Source organism: Hyperolius riggenbachi, chromosome 7 (assembly GCF_040937935.1).
Source record: "Hyperolius riggenbachi isolate aHypRig1 chromosome 7, aHypRig1.pri, whole genome shotgun sequence".
Lineage (NCBI taxonomy): Eukaryota > Metazoa > Chordata > Amphibia > Anura > Hyperoliidae > Hyperolius > Hyperolius riggenbachi.
The window spans coordinates 261,081,976-261,104,322 of record NC_090652.1 but is presented as its reverse complement, the minus strand read 5'-3'; the positions used below and the strand labels follow the sequence as shown (position 1 = coordinate 261,104,322).

At 43.5% G+C, this 22,347-nt stretch overlaps 1 protein-coding gene across 5 annotated transcripts in view; it reads right to left on the bottom strand.

The window, feature by feature from the left end:
• The window catches only part of LOC137524995 (sodium channel protein type 2 subunit alpha-like), a 351,655-nt gene that overhangs the window by 38,652 nt on the left and 290,656 nt on the right, over positions 1 to 22,347 (bottom strand). For 4 of the 5 annotated variants that reach the window (XM_068245605.1, XM_068245608.1, XM_068245606.1 and 1 more), the window contains one exon: positions 14,443 to 14,565. In XM_068245605.1, coding sequence (XP_068101706.1) covers positions 14,443 to 14,565 — 123 coding nt within the window. Of the gene's footprint in view, positions 1 to 14,442; positions 14,566 to 14,907; positions 15,031 to 22,347 lie in introns of all 5 variants that reach the window. The other variant, XM_068245607.1, reaches the window with a different exon arrangement.

Below are 22,347 nucleotides of genomic sequence, written 5' to 3'. Positions count from 1 at the left end.
AGAGAGCGAGGTCCTTTATTCCTATAGATGAAAGGATCTGTAGGAGTAGAGTGTGGTCGACAGTGTTGAATGCTGATGACAGATCTAGAAGGATGAGTATGGAATAATAGCCTTTGGATTTAGCTGTGAGGAGATCATTGACTACTTTGGTGAGGGCTGTTTCTGTGCAGTGCTTTGGCCGGAAGCCAGACTGGAACTGATCAAGCAAGGAATTTGCAGATAAATACTGACTTAATTCAGCATGAATGTGGCGTTTAAGTAATTTAGATGCAAATGGGAGAAGTGACACTGGGCGGTAGTTAGCAAGTTCGGTGGGGTCTAACCACTTAAGCCTAACTGTAGTGTTGGGTGAACACCTAGATGTTCGGGTTCGCGAACGTTCGCCGAACATCGCCGCGATGTTCGGGTGTTCGCGCCGAACTCCGAACATAATGGAAGTCAATGGGATGGGGACCCGAACTTTCGTGCTTTGTAAAGCTTCCTTACATGCTACATACCCCAAATTTGCAGGGTATGTGCACCTTGGGAGTGGGTACAAGAGTAAAAAAAATATTTAAAAAAGAGCTTATAGTTTTTGAGAAAATTGATTGTAAAGTTTCAAAGGAAAAACTGTCTTTTAAATGTGGAAAATGTCATGTTTCTTTGCACAGGTAACATGCTTTTTGTCGCCATGCAGTCATAAATGTAATACAGAGAAGAGGTTCCAGGAAAAGGGACCGGTAACGCTAACCCAGCACAAGCAGCAGAACACGTGATGGAACAGGAGGAGGCGCAGGAGGAGAAGGCCACGCTTTTTGAGACACAGCATCCCAGGCCTTGCATGAGGACAAATAGCGTGTGGATATTGCAATGCTTTTTGCCGCCATGCAGTCATAAATGTAATAAAGATGAGAGGTTCAATAAACAGGGACCGGAAACGCTAACCCAGCAGCAGCAGCAGCACACGTGATGGAACAGGAGGAGGCGCAGGAGGAGAAGGCCACGCTTTTTGAGACACAACATCCCAGGCCTTGCACGAGGACAAATAGCGTGCGGATATAGCAATGCTTTTTTCCGCCATGCAGTCATAAATGTAATAAAGATGAGAGGTTCAATAAACAGGGACCGGAAACGCTAACCCAGCAGCAGCAGCAGCACACGTGATGGAACAGGAGGAGGCGCAGAAGGAGAAGGCCACGCTTTTTGAGACACAACATCCCAGGCCTTGCATGAGGACAAATAGCGTGCGGATATAGCAATGCTTTTTTCCGCCATGCAGTCATAAATGTAATAAAGATGAGAGGTTCAATAAACAGGGACCGGAAACGCTAACCCAGCAGCAGCAGCAGCAGCAGCACACGTGATGGAACAGGAGGAGGCGCAGGAGGAGAAGGCCACGCTTTTTGAGACACAACATCCCAGGCCTTGCATGAGGACAAATAGCGTGCGGATATAGCAATGCTTTTTGCCGCCATGCAGTCATAAATGTAATACAGATGAGGTTCAATAAACAGGGACCGGAAACGCTAACCCATCACAGATGGTCATTGTTCATGTTACTTGGTTGGGGTCCAGGAGTGTTGCGTAGTCGTTTCCAATCCAGGATTGATTCATTTTAATTTGAGTCAGACGGTCTGCATTTTCTGTGGAGAGGCGGATACGCCGATCTGTGACGATGCCTCCGGCAGCACTGAAACAGCGTTCCGACATAACGCTGGCTGCCGGGCAAGCCAGCACCTCTATTGCGTACATTGCCTGTTCGTGCCAGGTGTCTAGCTTCGATACCCAATAGTTGAAGGGTGCAGATGGATTGTTCAACACAGCTACGCCATCTGACATGTACTCCTTGACCATCTTCTCCAGGCGATCGGTGTTGGAGGTGGATCTGCACGCTTGCTGTTCTGTGGGCTGCTGCTGCATGGGTGTCATAAAATTTTCCCACTCCAAGGACACTGCCGATACCATTCCCTTTTGGGCACTAGCTGCGGCTTGTGTTGTTTGCTGCCCTCCTGGTCGTCCTGGGTTTGCGGAAGTCAGTCTGTCGGCGTACAACTGACTAGAGGAGGGGGAGGATGTCAATCACCTCTCTAAAGTCTCCACAAGGGCCTGCTGGTATTCTTCCATTTTGACCTGTCTGACTCTTTCTTCAAGCAGTTTTGGAACATTGTGTTTGTACCGTGGATCCAGAAGGGTATAAACCCAATAATTGGTGTTGTCCAGAATGCGCATAATGCGTGGGTCGCGTTCAATGCAGTCTAGCATGAATTGAGCCATGTGTGCCAGAGTCCTGCCAGAATCCTCATCATCCTCTTGTGAGCGTTGTGATAGTTGTTGTGATGCATCATAGTCGTCACCTTCTTCCTGGTCTGCTTCTGCTGACCATTCGCGCTGAATTGTGGAAGTCCAACGTGCACCGCTCTGGCCCTCGTCAGTGGTGGCATGAAATTCCTGCTCCAACTCCAGCTGTTCCTCCTCCTCTTCTTCGTCATAGCTGCTGGGGCCAGCGTTTCCTGAGGCGGATGGCCTGATGTTGGTACCATCACGCTGATCGTTTTCTCCTTCAGATTCCCCCAGTTGCATCATGACAGCTGTTTCCTTGATTTTCAACATTGACTTCTTCAGTAAACACAGCAGTGGTATGGTAATGCTGACTGAAGAGTTGTCACTGCTCACAAGCAACGTGGATTGCTCAAAATTTTGGAGGACTTGGCAGAGGTCCAATATGTTGGCCCAATCGGATCCACTGAAGCTTGGCAGCTGTCCGGATGCGCCTCGGTACTGCGCCGTCATGTACTGGACCACTGCACTCTTCTGCTCGCAAAAGCGGGCTAGCATGTGCAGCGTAGAATTCCAGCGCGTAGGGACATCACACACCAAGCGATGGTGGGGGAGATTGAAGCGCTCCTGCATCTTGGCGAGTGCCCCCGAAGCAGTACTGGAATTTCTACAATGTTTGGCCACTCGTCGCACCTTCAACAGAAGATCGGCCACGCCTGGGTATGTCCTCAGGAACCGCTGAACTACTAGGTTCATCACGTGCGCCAGGCAAGGGATGTGTGTCAGCTTAGCCAATCATAAAGCGCGAATGAGATTACTCCCATTATCACACACAACCATGCCCAGTTTCAGGTCCAGCGGTGCCAGCCACAAATCCGTCTGTTCCTTTATTCCCCTCCAAATTTCCTCCCCTGTGTGCTGCTTATCCCCAAGGCAGATCAGCTTCAGCAACGCTTGCTGACGCATGCCAACAGCTGTGCTGCACTGCTTCCACGATCCTACTGCTGCTGGGTTAGCGTTTCCGGATTAGGTACAGCTTTGAGATGCGTTGGAGGAGAAGGAGTCAGAGAGGTAGGTGCTGCTGTTGTTATCCAGTGGGAGGGACGGCGGTGCAGCTGTTTGCGGCATGGGCAACACCCGCTCCGTAGCAGGTGAGGAATCGTTGCCAGGCTCCACAAGGTTCACCCAGTGTGCGGTAAGGGAGATGTATCGACCCTAGCCGAACGCACTCGTCCAGGTGTCAGTGGTGAGGTGAACCTTGCAGGCAACGGCATTCTTCAAGCTTCGGGTTATTTTGCTGACCACGTGCTCATGCAACTCAGGCACTGCAGAGCGCGCAAAGTAGTAGCGGCTGGGAACCACGTAACGTGGGATGGCCACTGACATCATGCCCTTGAAGCTGTTTGTCTCCACCACTCGATATGGCAGCATTTCGCAGGCCAGAAGCTTGGCTATGCTGGCTGTTACTGCCACGGCCCGGGGGTCATTTGCTGGCAATTTCCTCTTGCGATCAAACATCTCCGAGACAGACAACTGAATCGTAGGGCTGCACACTGAAGGGCTGTTGGTTGTTGTGTTTGATGAACACTGGGAGACCTCAAGAGCACTACTCCGGAAAGTGACAGTGTCAGCGTCTTATGTTTGTGAATGTTGTGAACCACGCAATGGCTGGGCTACTGCTGCTGCTGAGGCGGGTCTGGTGGTGAGTCTGGTGACCCCAAGGGAGGCAGTGTTGCTGGTACCCTGTCCTGCCGCGTTTGCCCACAGAGTGGGATGTTTGGATAGCATGTGGCGGCTCATGCTGGTGGTGGAAAGGTTGTTAATACTTTTCCCCCTGCTCAGGCGGGTCTTACACACCTTGCAAATCGCCATAGTACCATCCTCAGTGCAGTCTTCAAAGAAAGCCCAGACTTTGGAGCACCTGCCTTGCTGGCGATTTCTGTTTGCACCTCTTTTGCCTCTCACTTGAACTTCCACGCTTGTGGTGCCTGAAATTGCGCGCCGCCTACCTTGTGGCACAAGGCGAACTCGTGCAGCAGTGGGTTCTTCAACAGACTCATCTGTGCTGCTGCTACGACGGCGATGTTCTCATTCACAAACAAAATCTGGGTCTATGTCCACATTGTCCATACCCTCCTCTTCCATCTCCTCAAACTCGTCATATGTCATTGTGGGGGGCCGCCGCCGTGGAGTACAGCTCCCCAGAACAACCTCTGCGCAGCTCACTCCAACGTCGCCTTCCAGATCTTGTCGGCCGACCTCCTGCCATTGCAACCCCTCCTGCCCAACTTGCTCTGGGATTTGGGTTTCCGAGTCCTCCTCGGACTCGCCTTGTATTTCAGTGCGCGGTGCATTTCCCACAGTTAATGGTTGTGAATCCGGGCACAACATTTCTGGCATTGACCTTTGAAAGGTGGAAAGTTGTTGGGCTGGGAATAGCTCCTGCGAATACCCCATTGTGTCCTGAGGTAATTCATCGGACTGGTTATCTGGCAGTTGTGTGCGTGGTGTCGCTGCCGGTTGTGTCAGCTTTGTGCCCACTGGCTCCTTGTAACTGGCTGAGGACTCGGACCTCGTGCGTGATGTGCTGGTGCTGCTTAACCCACTGCTGGACGCATGAGAGGTCATCCAAGTAATTATCTGGTCCTGTTCTTTTGGATTTGTGAGGGTTGTTGTCCTGGACAACATGGGCGGTATTGAGTGGGTTCTCTTGGGTGCTCCCCTGTGGCCTGTACGTGAACCGTCAGGGGAAACACCTCTTCCCTTGCCCCTCCCTCTTTCACCGGATTTCTTCCTCATTTCACTTATCCTTAAAGTACACGCTGACTGGCAGCAGTACAGTGGCAGTATAGAAATGCTATACAGTGGTGGGTGAGCGGTGTACCACTATTCCCAGCAGCGACACAGAGCACAATGCTATACAGTGGCGGGTGAGCGGTGTACCACTATTCCCAGCAGCGACACAGAGCACAATGCTATACAGTGGCGGGTGAGCGGTGTACTACTGTTCCCAGCAGACCCAGAGTGGCAGTAAACACAATGCTATATAGTGTGGCTGAGCAAGGTACACAGAGTGGCAGTAAACACAATGCTATATAGTGTGGCTGAGCGAGCGGTGTACTACTATTCCCAGCAGACACAAAGTGGCAGTAAACACAATGCTATAAAGTGTGGCTGAGCGAGGTACACAGAGTGGCAGTAAACAGAATGCTATATAGTGTGGCTGAGCGAGCGATGTACTACTATTCCCAGCAGACACAGAGTGGCAGTAAACAGAATGCTATATAGTGTGGCTGAGCGAGCGGTGTACTACTATTCCCAGCAGACACAGAGTGGCAGTAAACACAATGCTATATAGTGTGGCTGAGCGAGCGGTGTACTACTATTCCCAGCAGACACAGAGTGGCAGTAAACACAATGCTATATAGTGTGGCTGGGCGAGGTACACAGAGTGGCAGTAAACAGAATGCTATATAGTGTGGCTGAGCGAGCGGTGTACTACTATTCCCAGCAGACACAGAACAGTAAACAGAATGCTATATAGTGTGGCTGAGCGAGGTACACAGAGTGGCAGTAAACAGAATGCTATATAGTGTGGCTGAGCGAGCGGTGTACTACTATTCCCAGCAGACACAGAACAGTAAACAGAATGCTATATAGTGTGGCTGAGCGAGGTACACAGAGTGGCAGTAAACAGAATGCTATATAGTGTGGCTGAGCGAGCGGTGTACTTCTATTCCCAGCAGACACAGAACAGTAAACAGAATGCTATATAGTGTGGCTGAGCGAGGTACACAGAGTGGCAGTAAACAGAATGCTATATAGTGTGGCTGAGCGAGCGGTGTACTACTATTCCCAGCAGACACAGAACAGTAAACAGAATGCTATATTGTGTGGCTGAGCGAGGTACACAGAGTGGCAGTAAACAGAATGCTATATAATGTGGCTGAGCGAGCGGTGTACTACTATTCCCAGCAGACACAGAACAGTAAACAGAATGCTATATTGTGTGGCTGAGCGAGGTACACAGAGTGGCAGTAAACAGAATGCTATATAGTGTGGCTGAGCGAGCGGTGTACTACTATTCCCAGCAGACACAGAACAGTAAACAGAATGCTATATAGTGTGGCTGAGCGAGGTACACAGAGTGGCAGTAAACAGAATGCTATATAGTGTGGCTGAGCGAGCGGTGTACTACTATTCCCAGCAGACACAGAACAGTAAACAGAATGCTATATAGTGTGGCTGAGCGAGGTACACAGAGTGGCAGTAAACAGAATGCTATATAGTGTGGCTGAGCGAGCGGTGTACTACTATTCCCAGCAGACACAGAACAGTAAACAGAATGCTATATAGTGTGGCTGAGCGAGGTACACAGAGTGGCAGTAAACACAATGCTATATAGTGTGGCTGAGCGAGCGGTGTACTACTATTCCCAGCAGACACAGAACAGTAAACAGAATGCTATATAGTGTGGCTGAGCGAGGTACACAGAGTGGCAGTAAACAGAATGCTATATAGTGTGGCTGAGCGAGCGGTGTACTACTATTCCCAGCAGCGACACAATGACTGGGGGGACCCTGGCTAGCGTGGCTGGAGCGCGAACTACCCTGCCTGCCTACCCAAAGCTAAACCCACAGACAAATGGCGGAGATATGACGTGGTTCGGGTATTTATTTACCCGAACCACGTGACAGTTCGGCCAATCAGAGCGCGTTCGGGTCCGAACCACGTGACCCGTTCAGCCAATCACAGCGCTAGCCGAACGTTCGGGGAACGTTCGGCCATGCGCTCTTAGTTCGGCCATGTGGCCGAACGGTTTGGCCGAACACCACCAGGTGTTCGGCCCGAACTCGAACATCACCCGAACAGGGTGATGTTCTGCAGAACCCGAACAGTGGCGAACACTGTTCGCCCAACACTACCTAACTGCACGAATATATTTGTCCAGTGTTGTTGTGGACAGTGCACAACCAGCTTGCTACTAATGTTCTACAAATGTAGAATACATTTTGGTGTATCTAAAACCTGTGAACCACATCACATGAAAAATAGGTAGGGATAAATTTAATCAAACATCAAAAGTCATTTTCCGAATTATGATCAAACTTGGGAAAGTTTTAGCAACACTACAAGAGACATATGTAGTAGAATGGAGTTTAAAGAGTTTCAGGGTTGAGGCACATGTCTCCTGTATTTTTTTAGTCACAAACTGAATCAATAGAAATTACATTTTGCATATTCTGTACCAAAATAAAAGACTTGTAAAATGAAAACAAAGTGACAGAATATGAAAGAAACAACATATATTGTTACCTTAGGAACCTGGCTTTTTAAATACTGTATGAATGCCTTGAGGGTATATTACTATTATTTTTCAAAATAAGGCCTTGTAATCATTGATAGTGTACAAAGAGAAAGCAAAAAAAAACAAAAACAGAAAAAAGACACCTTTATTTCCAAATACAATATTGTCACCATACATTGTGCTAGGAACATAATCTACATGTTGCAATAACCAGGATGGATGAGCAAATAAAATTAGTAGATTTAACTTATAGTCAGCACTGTTTAATGTAAAGTTATAATGGATGTAAATTGAGATAGTTTGTTTTTTCAAAATTTTCCCTTATTTTCCCTTTAAAATGCATAGAAAATAAGGCTAAACAAAATTAACACACACTAAAAGCCAAATTTGTCCAGAAAAAAAACAATATACAGATCATTTAGCTGTGGTAAGGAGTAATAAAGTTGTTGGCGAATGAATGGGAGCAGCGCCTATATGTGAAAATTGCTCTAGGGCTGAAGTGGCTAGAGATGGTTTTTTAAGTAGTGGTGTTACAACAGCCTTCTTGAGTGAGGATGGAAAAATTCCAGTGGAGAGGGATAAGTTAAACAGCGATGTTAGGGCAGGGATGAGGGATGTGGATAGCTGTGGAAGGAGATGTGATGGGATAGGATCCAAAGAACAGGTGGTTAGATGGGATTTGGAGATAAGAGAGGAGAGAGAATGTTCGGAGAGTGGAGAGAAACTGGAGAGCAGTCAACAAGAGGAGTGGAGATGGAGTTTGATGTCTGCATGGAAAACACACTACAAATGTTTGCAATTTTATCTGTAATGTGTGTTGCAAATTCTTCAGCTGATAAGCATGAAGAAGGAGGAGGAGGGGGCACACAGAGAAGGGAGTTGAAAGTGCTTAACAGGCGCTTTGGATTGTGCGAGTAGGAGGATATGAGGGAGGAAAAGTATGATTGTTTTCCAGAAGAGAGAGCGATTTTAAACTTGTTCAATGCTTTTTTGTAAGAAATGAAATGCTCATTAGTATTGGTTTTTCTCCAACGCCGTTCAGCTACCCTAGAGTACCCCTTTAGCTGTTTAATAGCTTTGGTCAGCTAGGGTTGGACTGACTGACATGGTGTGGGCGGACATTGGTGAGGGGTGCGATTTCATCCATGACTTGCGTGATTGACCAGTGATAGTGTGCAGCTGCTGAGTCAGGGTCAGTGAATGGTTGTGTGAGGAGAGGTGCCAAGGCATCAGAGACAGATTGCATGTCTATGTTGCGGTAGTTGTAGTTGCGTGTATATGAGCGTGCTTGAGGCAGGGTGGTAGGAAGAGAGGGGGAGAGAGAGAAGTTTAGTAAGTTATGATCAGAGTGCGGGAGAGGAGTATTAGTGAAATCAGTGATAGAACAGAGACGAGTGAATATGAGGTCAAGTGTATGACCATTACAGTGAGTTGGAGCAGTGGACCACTAAGACAGGCCGTAGGAGGAAGTAAGTGACAGAAGTTTAGTGGCGGCAGAATTGTTGGTGTCAGCATGAATGTTAAAGTCACCCATAATGATGGTAGGTATTTCGGAGGACAGGAACTGGAGGAGCCATGCAGAGAAGTGATCTAGGAGGAAAGAAGCATGGCCATGAGGGCTGTAGATTATTGAGATCTGGAGGTTAGAGGGAGAATATAGACGGACTGCATGGACTTCAAAGGAAGGTAGAGAAAGAGAAGGAATCGGGTGAGTAACTTGAAGGAGCATCTATCAGAGAAAAGTATGCCCACACCACCGCCATGTTTATTCCCACTTCTAGGCGTGTGACCAAAGTGGAATCCCCCATAAGAGAGGGCGGCAGGTGAGACCGTGTCAGAAGGAGTCAGCCATCTTTCTGTGACCCCAAGGAAGGTGAAGGAAGCAGATAAGATCGTGTCAGAAGGAGTCAGCCATCTTTCTGTGACCCCAAGGAAGGTGAAGGAAGCAGATGAGACCGTGTCAGAAGGAGTCAGCGATGTTTCTGTGACCCCAAGGAAGGTGAAGGGCGGCAGGTGAGACCGTGTCAGAAGGAGTCAGCGATGTTTCTGTGACCCCAAGGAAGGTGAAGGGCGGCAGGTGAGACCGTGTCAGAAGGAGTCAGCCCTGTTTCTGTGACCCCCAGGAAGTTATGCTTAATCTTTCTGTATAAAGAACTCAAGTTCCACGCCAGTTTCTAAAAACACAGCTAAAATGCAGTTATGCTGTATCACTGACTAGAGCCTCAATTAGGCAATTTTAATACACATAAGTATAAGTACATCAACAATTAATGATTTGCTTACATCAGTCTTGCTATAGAACAAGACTTGCTATACAACAAAGAGTGGTACAATGTCATATTTGCAAATACATTACCGCCAGAAGCAAAACAAAGGAATGACAGCGTGAACGGTGGGTGTGAGTCATATATGACACACGTGACCGACGCACAAAGGGCCGCAGATTCAGAAACGAGCCACTTCATGTATTTTTAGAATCAACCTTTATATTATATGCAAATGATTTCTATGAATCAACATATAAACCAAATTATAACAATATTTGTTTCATATAAATGCAGCTGTCAGTCTAAGCACTTTGCTTATACGCCGATCATGACATTCTTAAATTATTATTATTATTTTATATTATTAAGTATTTATATAGCGCCGACATCTTCAGCAGCGCTGCACAGAGTATATATAGTCTTGTCACTAACTCAGAGCTCACAATCTAGTCCCTATCATAGTCATATGTCTATATTGTGTAGTGTATGTACAGTATTGTAGTCTCAAGACAATTTAGGGGGGAAGCCAATTAACTTATCTGTATGTTTTTGGGGTGTGGGAGGAATCCAGAGTACCCGGAGGAAACCCACGCAGACACGGGGAGAACATACAAACTCCTTGCAGATGTTGACCTGGCTGGGATTCGAACCGGCGACCCAGCGTTGCAAGGCGAGAGCACTAACCACTACGCCACCGTGCTGCTTAAATGAATAATGCCTTGCTCTCCAAAAATCATTATTAAAGGGGCACTATAGCGAAAAACTGTAAAATTTAAAATATGTGCAAACATATACAAATAAGAAGTACATTTTTTCCAGAGTAAAATGAGCCATAAATTACTTTTCTCCTATAATGCCGTCACTTACAGTAGAAATCTGACAGAAGTGACAGGTTTTGGACTAGCCCATCTCTTCATAGGGGATTCTCAGCAAGGCTTTTATTCTTTATAAAGGTATCCCCGAAAAAGGATTTAAACAATGATGCTGGCCAGCTTCCCTACTCCCTACGCAGTTTTTTGTCAGGTGGACAGAGCAACTGCCATTCACTAAGTGCTTTTGAAAATAAATATATCCCTGAGAATCCCCTATAAAGAGATAGACTAGTCTAAAACCTGTCACTTCTATCAGATTTCTACTACCTACTCTAAGTGACAGCAACATAGGAGAAAAGTAATTTATGGCTCATTTTACTCTGGAAAAAATGTACCGGTACTTCTTATTTATATATGTTTGCACATATTTTAAATTTTACAGTTTTTTTGCTGTAGTGCCCCTTTAAGGACTTCAACAGCTAAACTGCTTATTCAAAGTTACTCAACAGCATTTATATTGAGGAATAAGTGAATGCGCATCTTAGCATCTATATGTATATATATTTTTTCAAATTATTACTTATGTAAACAATTCTGCAGACATCTTGGCTAAGACGGTGATTATTTTTTAAATTTTTTTGTTTAAAGTTAATGTGAAGGGTTTCTGAAATAAAAAAAAACATACTTACCTAAAGAGGGGGAAGGCTCTGGGTCCTATAGAGCCTTCTCGAGCTTGAGTGCTCATGAAGACGGGTGGCTCTGTACCGTGTGAAAAGTACAAAGCTGCCAATTTTCAGGCGCACTCAGCCTCACCAAAACTTTCAAATCCAACCTTGATGAGAGATTTGAATGGGGGAGACAGCACTGGAGCGAGGGGACCGCGAGAGGAATGGGAAGGCTCAATACGACCTAGAGTCTTCCCCCTCCTTAAGTATCTTTTTTTTTTAATTCCAGAAACACTTCAGGTTTGCTATGCTTTGCATTTGAATAGCATGTAGAGAAATAAAGCCAGTGGCTGAAACTGAAAAAGTGGCTTAGCCATTCTTTCTACAGGCAAGTGTTACCATATGCAACGCAAGTCTATGTGGTGGGGGACGAGCGGCTTATGCGCGATGTCACATGGCGGGTGGGGTATTGGTGCAAACAATGGGGTCAGCATCGCCGAAAGTGATTAGATCCACTCTGGGAATTTCTACCGTGTTGGTGGTTGTTATCGGCAGACTTAAGTCAGGCGTGCGTATGAAGCTTAAGGAAGACAAGATAATAAAAAATAAATGTTATCATCTGATCCGACAAAAAGATTCTAAGTATGCTAAGTATGCAGGCCCACCAAATGTTACCGTATGATTGCAAAACAAGCTTCAGAAGTACATTTTTAGCACTTTAGGAAGTGGATTAAACTGATGTCAAAAATTTGCAATAGAGTAGGTGTACATTACAGTTTCTACCATGAAGCAAAAACTGATAAATGTGAAGTATTGAAGCGCAGATTTCATACAACAGATCTGGTCCATAAGGCATGCGGGTACCCAGGGGCGTAACTTCAGGGGAGCAGACCCTGCAATCGCAGGGGGGCTCAGAGCTGTAAGGGGTCCCAACTACAACTTCACTCCATCAGATAAAGAGGTCCATCCCTCAGAGCCGGTATTTTTGTGGCTACACATGTTATGGGTGTGAAGATTATGATATCAACACTTGTTTTATGGGTAGGATGGAGGCGCCCAATGTGTGTTCAATTTTCGTGTCCTGTAACTCTCCAGAAGATATAGATACCAGTTTAACTGGAAACATTTTTATTCAAAAAGCAATTTGACAACACATTTCACAGGTCATGGCCCGCTTCCTCAGGTCAATACACAATTTCTTGATAGCATGGTAGATAGAGTGCAGGCGCCTTTAAAACACTTATTTTATGACACTTGCCAGATCCCCCCCCCTCCCCCCCAGGCTGTCAAGGTTACCAAGAGTAGCCAAGGAAAATTGTGTAAACATTAAGGGGCCTCATCAAAATGTTGTTGGGGGGGTTCCTGTGATTTGTAGTTACGCCCCTGTGGGTATCACACAAATTTTGAGCCACTGATGTGTCATCCATATCTGTGTATCAAACACAGCAATGAAGAAGTCTACATCTCTCCGTGTCTGTAGTCAAAAGTTACCGATGATGTAAGGAAACTGCAAAGACAGACTAATCTTGTCCAAAATAATTTTTCATTGACATTATGTTTAGAAGAGATTCTGGAAGTTAGCTTCCACAATTTGCTCTGCAGTAGTAGAATACCTCCCTGGAGAGAGAAGTCTACCAATTTACTTGGTCTAGCTGAAGTAAAAAAAATAATTACTCATTAGCTATTTTTTGTATGCATATAGAAAATCTATTTTTAAAAAACAATTCCAAGGTGTGTACATATCTGTAAAAAGAGGGGCGGGTCTTAAGCTTTTAGTTACTAGAGAGATGAAGTACTTCAAAACTGACCTCCTCTACTGTGCTATTCATTCCTTAATAAACGTCCAGGTTTATTGCATTTCTACGTAGATCGTGTGACTAGTCAGATGCAGTTTATATTCTGATTTCCTGTGAGATATTGGTACATGGTACAAACCCAAATATCATTATTCCCCGACTCTGCAAACCTATCCTTTTATCTAGCTTAACTCTAATTTTACCCACTAATCTATGCCAGCTGTAGCTCACATGACTAGTAACCATAACCACTTACTTAGTAACAAATCCTGGTGTTTCTAATCTTTAACTAATGCTAGCTAAATACCTAACTCTGACAACATGAGCCTAATGCTAATACTATCCTAGATAGCATTAACTGTAACATAAGTAGACACTTTCAACAAACCCAATCTGATAACCCTATCCTGACCGAAGAACCCAAAACATAACTTACACAAACCTGTAAAACTTTTTAATACACTGATACTTGGTTTTCCTTTTGGAAAAAAAACAATAAGGAAGTATTAGGCACCCAAATTGTCCATCTTACAAAAACCATACTGCTCTGAGGGGAATTCTTCACAACCCAGGACTATACACAAAATCCTGCAATGGCCACAGAGGCAGAAAGCATTAATTTTAGAGTGTTCAATCTTTAGTGGAAAGCAGAAATGTAGGTTTGCATACTACTAAAAGTCCAAGTTAGTTGTAGACTAGATATAAATGAGTTCTGCAAGACAGATGATTATTTGTGAGGACACAAAGGTCCTCTTCCTCAGTGTTAGTAGTATGCAAACCTCTATTTCTACTTGATACTTGACTGAGAGGTAGTATCAATCTACCAAAGTGATCAAACCCCACCTTACAGGCTGTGCAAATCCTATACTTTCTTGGACGTAAATCTTCACCCTATCCAGAGATCCATACCTTATGGAATTTATGTTTAGTGAAAGAGGCACCGCGTTATACTGTATGACAATAAAAAATCAGATCTGTTCTCATTGGGATATTTCATATAAAGCCAATCTATTTTTGCACTTAATCTCTTACATTATCGGTAACAAGGTTATACAAAGTAATCATATTACTTTTTTTTCTTCCTTTTTTAACAATGTAAAAGCTTCTCAAAACATTTTAAAGCTTTTTTGAGCTTCATTTTTACACAAGATTATTATTTGCAAATACCAGTAGTTAGTGGACTAAATGTGAAAGACAAACAGTTGGATAAAGAAGTTTATGGTCATAGGTTCTCATTCTACGGTGTTAATGGGAAAACAATCAAGCTGATTTTTCATTCCTTATGACATATGACATGCGTGCTCCTACACATGCTAGAAAAGTCCTTATTCATCTTACCCTCATCCCTTCAAACCGTGAAAGGGCTCTTAGTGGTCTCAAGGCCCTTAATGTCCTGAGGGACTTAATAGCTCCTAGTTCTGAGTATCCCAAGGCATTAGCTACTAAGCTAACAAGAGAGACCTAAATAAAGACACAAAAGCAACAATTCTAATTCTTTTCTGCCACCATACACATATATAACTTGAAGTATCCTTTGGTTTTCATGAGGATCCTTGAATGTTAGCAGGCCAGCTGCAAAAGAACACTGGTTAGACTGGACAAAGTACACGAGATTCCACCTGATGATAAACACCTGTTGACACAGTGGAGCACACACTCTCAGTGTCTTACCCGTGCTCACAATTTGCTGAAGCTCCACGTTCATTTTGAAGAGCAAAATTAAGCCTGAGAAGAAAAATGGACCTACAACAAAGAAAACAAGTGAATCTGTGCTGTGTGACGACCTACGTCTTAGCGCCTTACCCTGATGCCTTCAAATCTTGATAATGCACGCAGAGGTCTCAGTGCTCTCAACGTCCTTAGAGATTTAATAGCAGCTAGTTGGTCATACCCCAGGGCCACCGCCAAAAGAGAAATGATTGAAATCTGTTCAGAACCAACAGCATGTTTAATTAATAGATGAAAAATCAATACTAATGTTGATTTACTTTTGCTTTTTTATGGGTAGTTAGTTCTTCCATCCATCTCTGAAGAACAGTGTTTTCTGGATTGTCCATTTATTAAATATACATTTTTCCTTTGTTATGCCAAAGCTCAATTTATTTCTAAATTCACAGGATAGCTTCTTTTTTATTTTTATATTTGTATCGTTAATCAAAAATTAGCACAGAGTTAATAAGCAGCATACATACAATAAGGACATTTCAAGTACCTTTTATAGAGAATGAGCAAAAGTTAGTTAGAAGTTTTGAAAAATAAAAACAAAGCACAACAAAAGACTGTTAAAGGGAACCTGAAGCAAGGAAAATTACTTCAAATAAACACATGACGTAGCTGCAAATGAATATTACATACTAACCTCACCATCAGCTGCTCTCAGAAGCTCACCATTTTCTTCTTACAGTGATCCCTTCCAGTTCTGACAATATTTTGTCAGAACTGAAATACACCAGTTGCTGTCAGTTATATGTCAGCAGCTGTCAGTTACAACTGAATGTGCAAGGTAATGTCCATGTTTCCCTATGGCTCAAGTGGTTGATATTACAGTTTAACAGTGTGCTGACCAGGAAGCTGTTAGGGGGTAATGGCCATTTTTAAAATGGAGGATGGAGAAATCTACTGATCACAGTGGACAAATGGGACGCAGGAGAGGAGAAAGAGAACGAGGAGTAGACTACATAGGAGGTAAGTATGACTTGTGTATGGTTATTTTGACTTTTTATTTTCAGTTCAGGTTCTCTTTAACTTGCTCACTGCTTATAAATACCCTTCATACTTCTACCCGTATGAGCAGATAGGGTTGTCCAATTAATCACCTGAGCTAGAAACACCGCTACAAACTCCTACAAACTAGTCCATGTAGAGAACAGCTGCCCTGTCACCTATAGACATATTTAGTACATGTAGCAAGCACAAACAAACACACACACACACACACGCACGCACGCACGCACGCACACACACACAGCGTTTGTTGCTTATTACAGAGGAACATTCCAAATTGACCTTTTATAATTGTCCTTTACATTCCAGCCAACATAGGTGATCAGTCTGCTAGCAGAAGTGTAGGTACATCCGATCACCCACGCTGCTGTAGATTGCTGCTAAAGACACAAATTCAAGAGCTAATTGGTCTGCTCATATGTCTAAGTAGCCCAGTACATTACTTTTGGGATGTATGGAGGCATTGATAACAAGATCACTATGTGATCACAATGGCTTTGACTGGATGTCGTGGGCAGCACAGGCATTGGAGGACAGAGGCCCATATGCAATTAGCTTTTTCTCCTGGGATATAATTTTCACCTTACGTTTAAAATAACTTTTTAGCATTTTACAAGTTGGTGAAAAGTACATATCAAAATTATTGTTTTTTTCTTTATTGCTGGTGGTTTCAAAAGCATTTTATTAAAACTCAGGAGAAAAATGTAAGTGCATACGGATTTGAAACTATTGGTGAAGTCTTCACTGTTGTACTGGGTAAGAGGGGACCTGAAAACTCAGAGAGGTAGACGTGATGAGAAGGATGCTTTCCTAGGATAATCTGGTGGAAGCAACATTCAGTTTCGCCTAAAGCGAAATTGAAACTGAGCATGTGTGGACACAGGATGTGGCAAAGGGGGCCAACTCAACTTGGTTGCCTCTTCTGGCCGCAGCACTCCACACCCCTCTATATCCTCACAGTAGTTTGTCCTTCTGAGCCAGAAGGAGTAAGTATTGGAAAAGGAAGGAGGAAGTGTCAGGAGTGGAAAGAGGAAGTATTGTGTGAATGTAGAGGGGCATGGAGCGCTGATGCAAGAGGCGATGATTAGGTTGAGTTAACACCTATTGCTGCGGCGTGCATCAACTACCGCTCAGTTAGTCATCCTTACTGGGAAGATGAGTGTTTTCATTTTAAAAAAATGTCAAAAAAAACCAAACAGGATTTAACTCTAACCTCTCCTCCTTGAATAAGTACGATCTTAATCTCCTTAAAGAGAACTCGAGGTGGGTTTGTCAACTAATATTAGGACACAAAGGCATGTTCTGTATACAATGACCTGCCTCTGTGTACTTTCATTGTGCCTCCAGCCCCCCCCCCCCCCCCCTGGCTCTGCTGTCCCCATTAAAAAAAGCGCCAGGCTAGCGACACCCAGATTGTCGTAGCCTGCTATTTACCTTAGCCTCCCTGCCTCCGTAAGCTTCCTCCAATCGGCTTACGGAGGCGGGAAGGGACACAGGCGGGGGAGCCATGTAATACAGGAGGCGGGGAGCGGCGGTGAGTGACAGGCTGAGGTAAATAGCAGACTAGAGACAATCTGCATGTCGCTAGCCTGGCACTTTTTTTTTATGGGGGACAGCAGAGCCAGAGGGGTGGGGGCACACTGTAAAGACACAGAGGCAGGTCATTGTATACAAAACATGCCTCTGTGTAGTAATATCATTTGACAAACCCGTCTCGGGTTCTCTTTAAACCATGCCTAATGGTGTGTACACACTTGAAAGATAAATGAAAGATCTTAGACCAATTTTACCCCCTTCCATGTAGTATGAGAGCCATACTCTACACAGTCTATTCTATTGAGCTGAACTCCCCATCAAACTCTTTACAAGATGCTGCACACAAAGATGCTGCACACATTCAAAAGATCAGTATCTGGAAAAGATCCGTTCCTGCAATATGCATTCATAGTCTATGAGATCTGCAGATCCTCATACACACCTTGTTTAACAGACATTCATCTGCAGATCAGATTCACCAGGATGGATTTTCAGATCTACAGATGAGTGTCAGATCTGCAGATGAATGTCAGTTAAACAAGGTGTGTATGAGGCTCTGCAGATCTCATAGACTATTAATGCATTTTGCAGGAACGGATCTTTTGCAGGAACGGATCTTTTGCAGATACTGATCTTTTGAATGTGTACAGCATCTTTATGTGCAGCATCTTGCAAAGAGTTTTCTCTGGTGAGGAGTTCAGCTCCATAGAATAGACTGTGTAGGTATGGCTCTCATACTACATGGAAGGGGGTAAAATTGGTCTAAGATCTTTCATTTATCTTTCAAGTGTGTACACACCATTAATCTATCTATTGACACCTGAGGCCAAACCTAAGGGCTCGTTTCCACTATCGTGAATCCGCATGCGTTGCCCGCATGCGGATTCGCACAGCCACTGCAAATGGATGGGCCTGTTTCCACTTGTCAGTTTTGCTGTGCGTTTTTCTGTGCAGGATTTTTCTGCATGGCACAGCCCTCAGAATTTGCCTGCGTGTGGAATGCAGGCGAATCGCACGCAATATATTTAATAGGGAAATCGCATGCGTTTTCCACATGCGTTTTTTGCCGCGAATTGGCATGCGATTTCGCATAGGTACCCATGTTAATTCACACAGGCAGTGACATGGTTAAAATCACATCACCCTAACCTATGCGAAATCGCGGCAAAAAATGCATGCGGAATCGCACCCGCATGCGATTTCACCTGCGGTGATTCGCCGGCGATTCCGCAACGCACAGTGGAAATGGGCCCTGATACTATCCATTATTTAAAACCTTGTAACTATTACCCATTTCCAAAAGCTACACTTCTACACTATCACACATTAAAACAAACCAATTAACTAAAGTCTCACATTTTTCTACAATGAATACTCCTGCACTTATTGTGTAGGCGCAAATGATAAAAATAGGCACTATTTGATTATATCCAACCAGCCATTTAGTCCCATATGTTTTTATGGTAGTGAGACTCCATTTAGATAAAATATGAAAAAAGACACCACTTTCTTTTCCTAGGATTAAACATAACACAAATTAATAAAGCAAAATCAATAATAAATGTTAGCCACCTAAAAAAAAAACTTGAGCAAAGATATGAACATACTACACGGAATTGCTGTTCATTTCCTATGACTGAAATGATGCAGGGTACTATGGCAAAATCTTCCTCACTCACCCACAATAACTGATTATGTATTAGTGGTATTCTTTTTATCATACATACCAAGAAATCATATTTACAGATGACAAGAAATTTACATGTAAGTGACTATAGGGAAAAAAGGAACTGTTTACAGAACCTTAAGGTGGCCACACACCATACAATTGTTTTAAATATCTGTTCATTTCAGGAATTGCAATTAATTTTTCTGACTGATTGTAACATTTCAAAAATATGACCAATGTACCACACACATGTTCAATTTTTTTCCAATTATGATAGTAATGACTGGAAACTGAGAAAATTGATTGGGTGTATATATATTAATAAATTGGCAATCTACCACACACCATTCAATTTTCACGAAAACTGGTCAGAAAAACCCACCATTCCTGACCCAACTTTTATCGAATAAAAATAGGAAATTCAATCAGATTTTTTGCTCGAATAACAAAAAAAAAGCTTTTGATTTTCCAGGTAATTCGAACTTTTTTATTGAATTACCATAAACTCGGATCATTTTATTGTATTGTGTGTGGCCACCTTTCGATTATAAGGTTATTTTGCAGGGCCCTCTTCCTAGTGTGCTCTTCTCCGGCACCATATGGACTCAGTGAGTTGTACCACTATTATGTGTCCTGGTGTTTAACGCTGTAGTGCCCCTGTGTAGCATTGTTTAATGTTGTAATGTCTCCTCTATCTATTGTACAGCGCTGCGTAATGTGTAATATATTAGAACTTTATAAATAAGGTTTAATTAAAGAACATAATTTTTGTGTGAAAAAACACTCACTTTCTTCTGCCACTACTGCAGCTAGGGAGGTCAGGTTTAAAGGACCACTATCATAAAACATTTTAAATTTAAAGGACATGCAAACATATTCAAATAAGAAGTATGTTTATTCCAGAGTAAAATGAGCCATAAATTACTTTTCTCCTATTTTCCTGTCACTTATAGTAGGTATAGAAATCTGACAAATTCCTGACAGGTTTTGAACTAGACTATCTCTTCATGGGGGATTCTCAGCAAGGCCTTTATTTTTTTATAAAGACATTTCCTGAAAAGGATTTATACAATGATGCTGGCCAGCCTCCCTGCTCGCTGCACACTTTTTGGGCAGTTGGACAGAGCAACTGCCATTCACTAAGCGCTTTTGAAACTCAACAAAACCCAGAGACTCCCCCATGAGGAGATAGGTTAGTCCAAAACCTGTAGTTTCTGTCAGATTTCTACTACCTACTATAAGTGACAGCATCAAAGGAGAAAAGTAATTAATGTCTCATTTTGCTCTGGAGGAAACATACTTCTTATTTCCATGTGTTTCCATGTATTTTAAATTTTAAGATTTCACGATAGCGGTCCTTTCATGGACTGGCTATAGGAATAGCTTGCTAATATACGGTTATGCATGATGAGTCTGTGATGACCCAAACACTGCCGAATAGTGTTTCGGGTACAACATACAGCAGGACCCAGATGGCACAACGTGACTATTCTGAAGCAGTTTAAGGTAGTTAGTGCAAATCATTAACATTGTCATCTCTGGCTTCACTGTTAAGTAGGAATCAATTTATATAATTGCTGCTTCTGTTGCATGAGTCACATGTTCTTTATATATTCTGACAAAGCACTGAAAAGAAATGTGAGTTGCTTGAGGACCACATTATCGATTCGCTCATAATTTTCCCTTAAATGCAATGTCATAGTAGGCTACACTCCCGATGGAAGGTTTTACACTACAGTTCTGTAAGCTCAAGCTTCAGGTAAGAATATTATTTTACAATATAAATGTAGCTGTCATCTAAAGGAAGACGGCACCCAAACCAGTGGCGTACCTACCTTAGGGCTGCAGGTGCTCACAATGCAGGGAGCTTTTCTCATAGTTTGGGACCTTTTCTCATAGTTTGGACAACATTCAGGAAAATAGCAGCAGGCAGTGCTGGAGACTGTACTACTTCTGGCACTAGATGTAGCACCCCTCCCCCATCCTGTCCCATTGGCAATGTGTCTCCTCGCTTGCTACACACAGCCTGCAGTGAGTGAATGTGCAGAGCAGCAGGGTGAGTAGAGAGAATGATTGCTGTGCTGCAGCTGGGACATTAGCAGGGAGAGGTGGCAGGACATTTTTAGTGCTTCAGAAGTTGCCTGTCATTAGTAGCCATGTGCACTGGTTGTTGTAATACCAGAGTGCACTGGACTATTGATTATATATCCAATTCAGAGTAGTGAATCAATAATGCAGGGCAGTCTGCTGTTGCAGAAGTTAGTGAAAAAGGTGCTGACAGACGACTTCTGTTATAAGCAGAGAAGCAAACTCCTGGCAATTTAGATTAGTTTGATTGTAGGTAATCTCTTTTCCCAGGTCCCCCTCCCACCGTGTTGTCTTCCCCATGACCCTTTCCTATTTTCAGATTTTAGTGGCTTCTTTTAACAGCATGTCCCTGCCAAACAGCACTGGTAGTCTGCAGTCCTGGTGAGAGGTCTTCCTGCCATTTCTTCTCTCCCACAAGGCTCTCTGTCTTGTGCTTCTACCTCTTTACCTCCCCCCCCCCCCTCGTCCTACGTGGGGACAAACAGAATTTCAGCAGTAGCAGGAGTAGCGCCTACTCCTGCTACTGCTGAAATGTTGTTTGTCCCCACGTTTATTTCCTGATGAAGCGGGCGTGGCCTGCGAAACACGTTGCACTTTTGGGGTACTATATAATAAATGTGATTACTATTATACAGACAGTCTTTCGTGTCTGCTTTATGGAGGTAAGTCCACCGCTTCCTCCAATCAAATTTTAAAGGTTTTATCCACTTTTATCATGCTGGCGCCTCTGTTTCTTGTTAACTGAAGAGTAAAGGTGCCCATATATGGTAAAATGTTTTTATTTATTTTTTATTAGATAATTTAGTTCAATTATTCCGTTAGATAGAATATAAAGATTTTTCCAGTATGTCCGATCAGATTTTTCTCGAAAAAACGAGATAATCGTTTGAATTTTTTGATAGGAAAAAAAATATTTTCAACTTTTATTTGATTTGATCATTTAGATGGAATAAACAGGGAAATCAAACGTTTTTTATTGTACCGTGTATGGGCACCATTACGCTGATGTCCTTCTGTCATACCAGTTTTGGCTAAGAGACCAAGAAACATATCTAAGAGTTGCACACCATGCACAATTATGAGGTGCTGGACCGATGCATCAGTCAACGTATAATCTAAAAGGTCAGCAAAGAATGAGGTTACCATTGGTTATCATTCTGTTTAATGCCTTGACAAAGAGGACCCGCCATAGCCACGAAACATTAGTTGGTTTTCTGAATGGACAT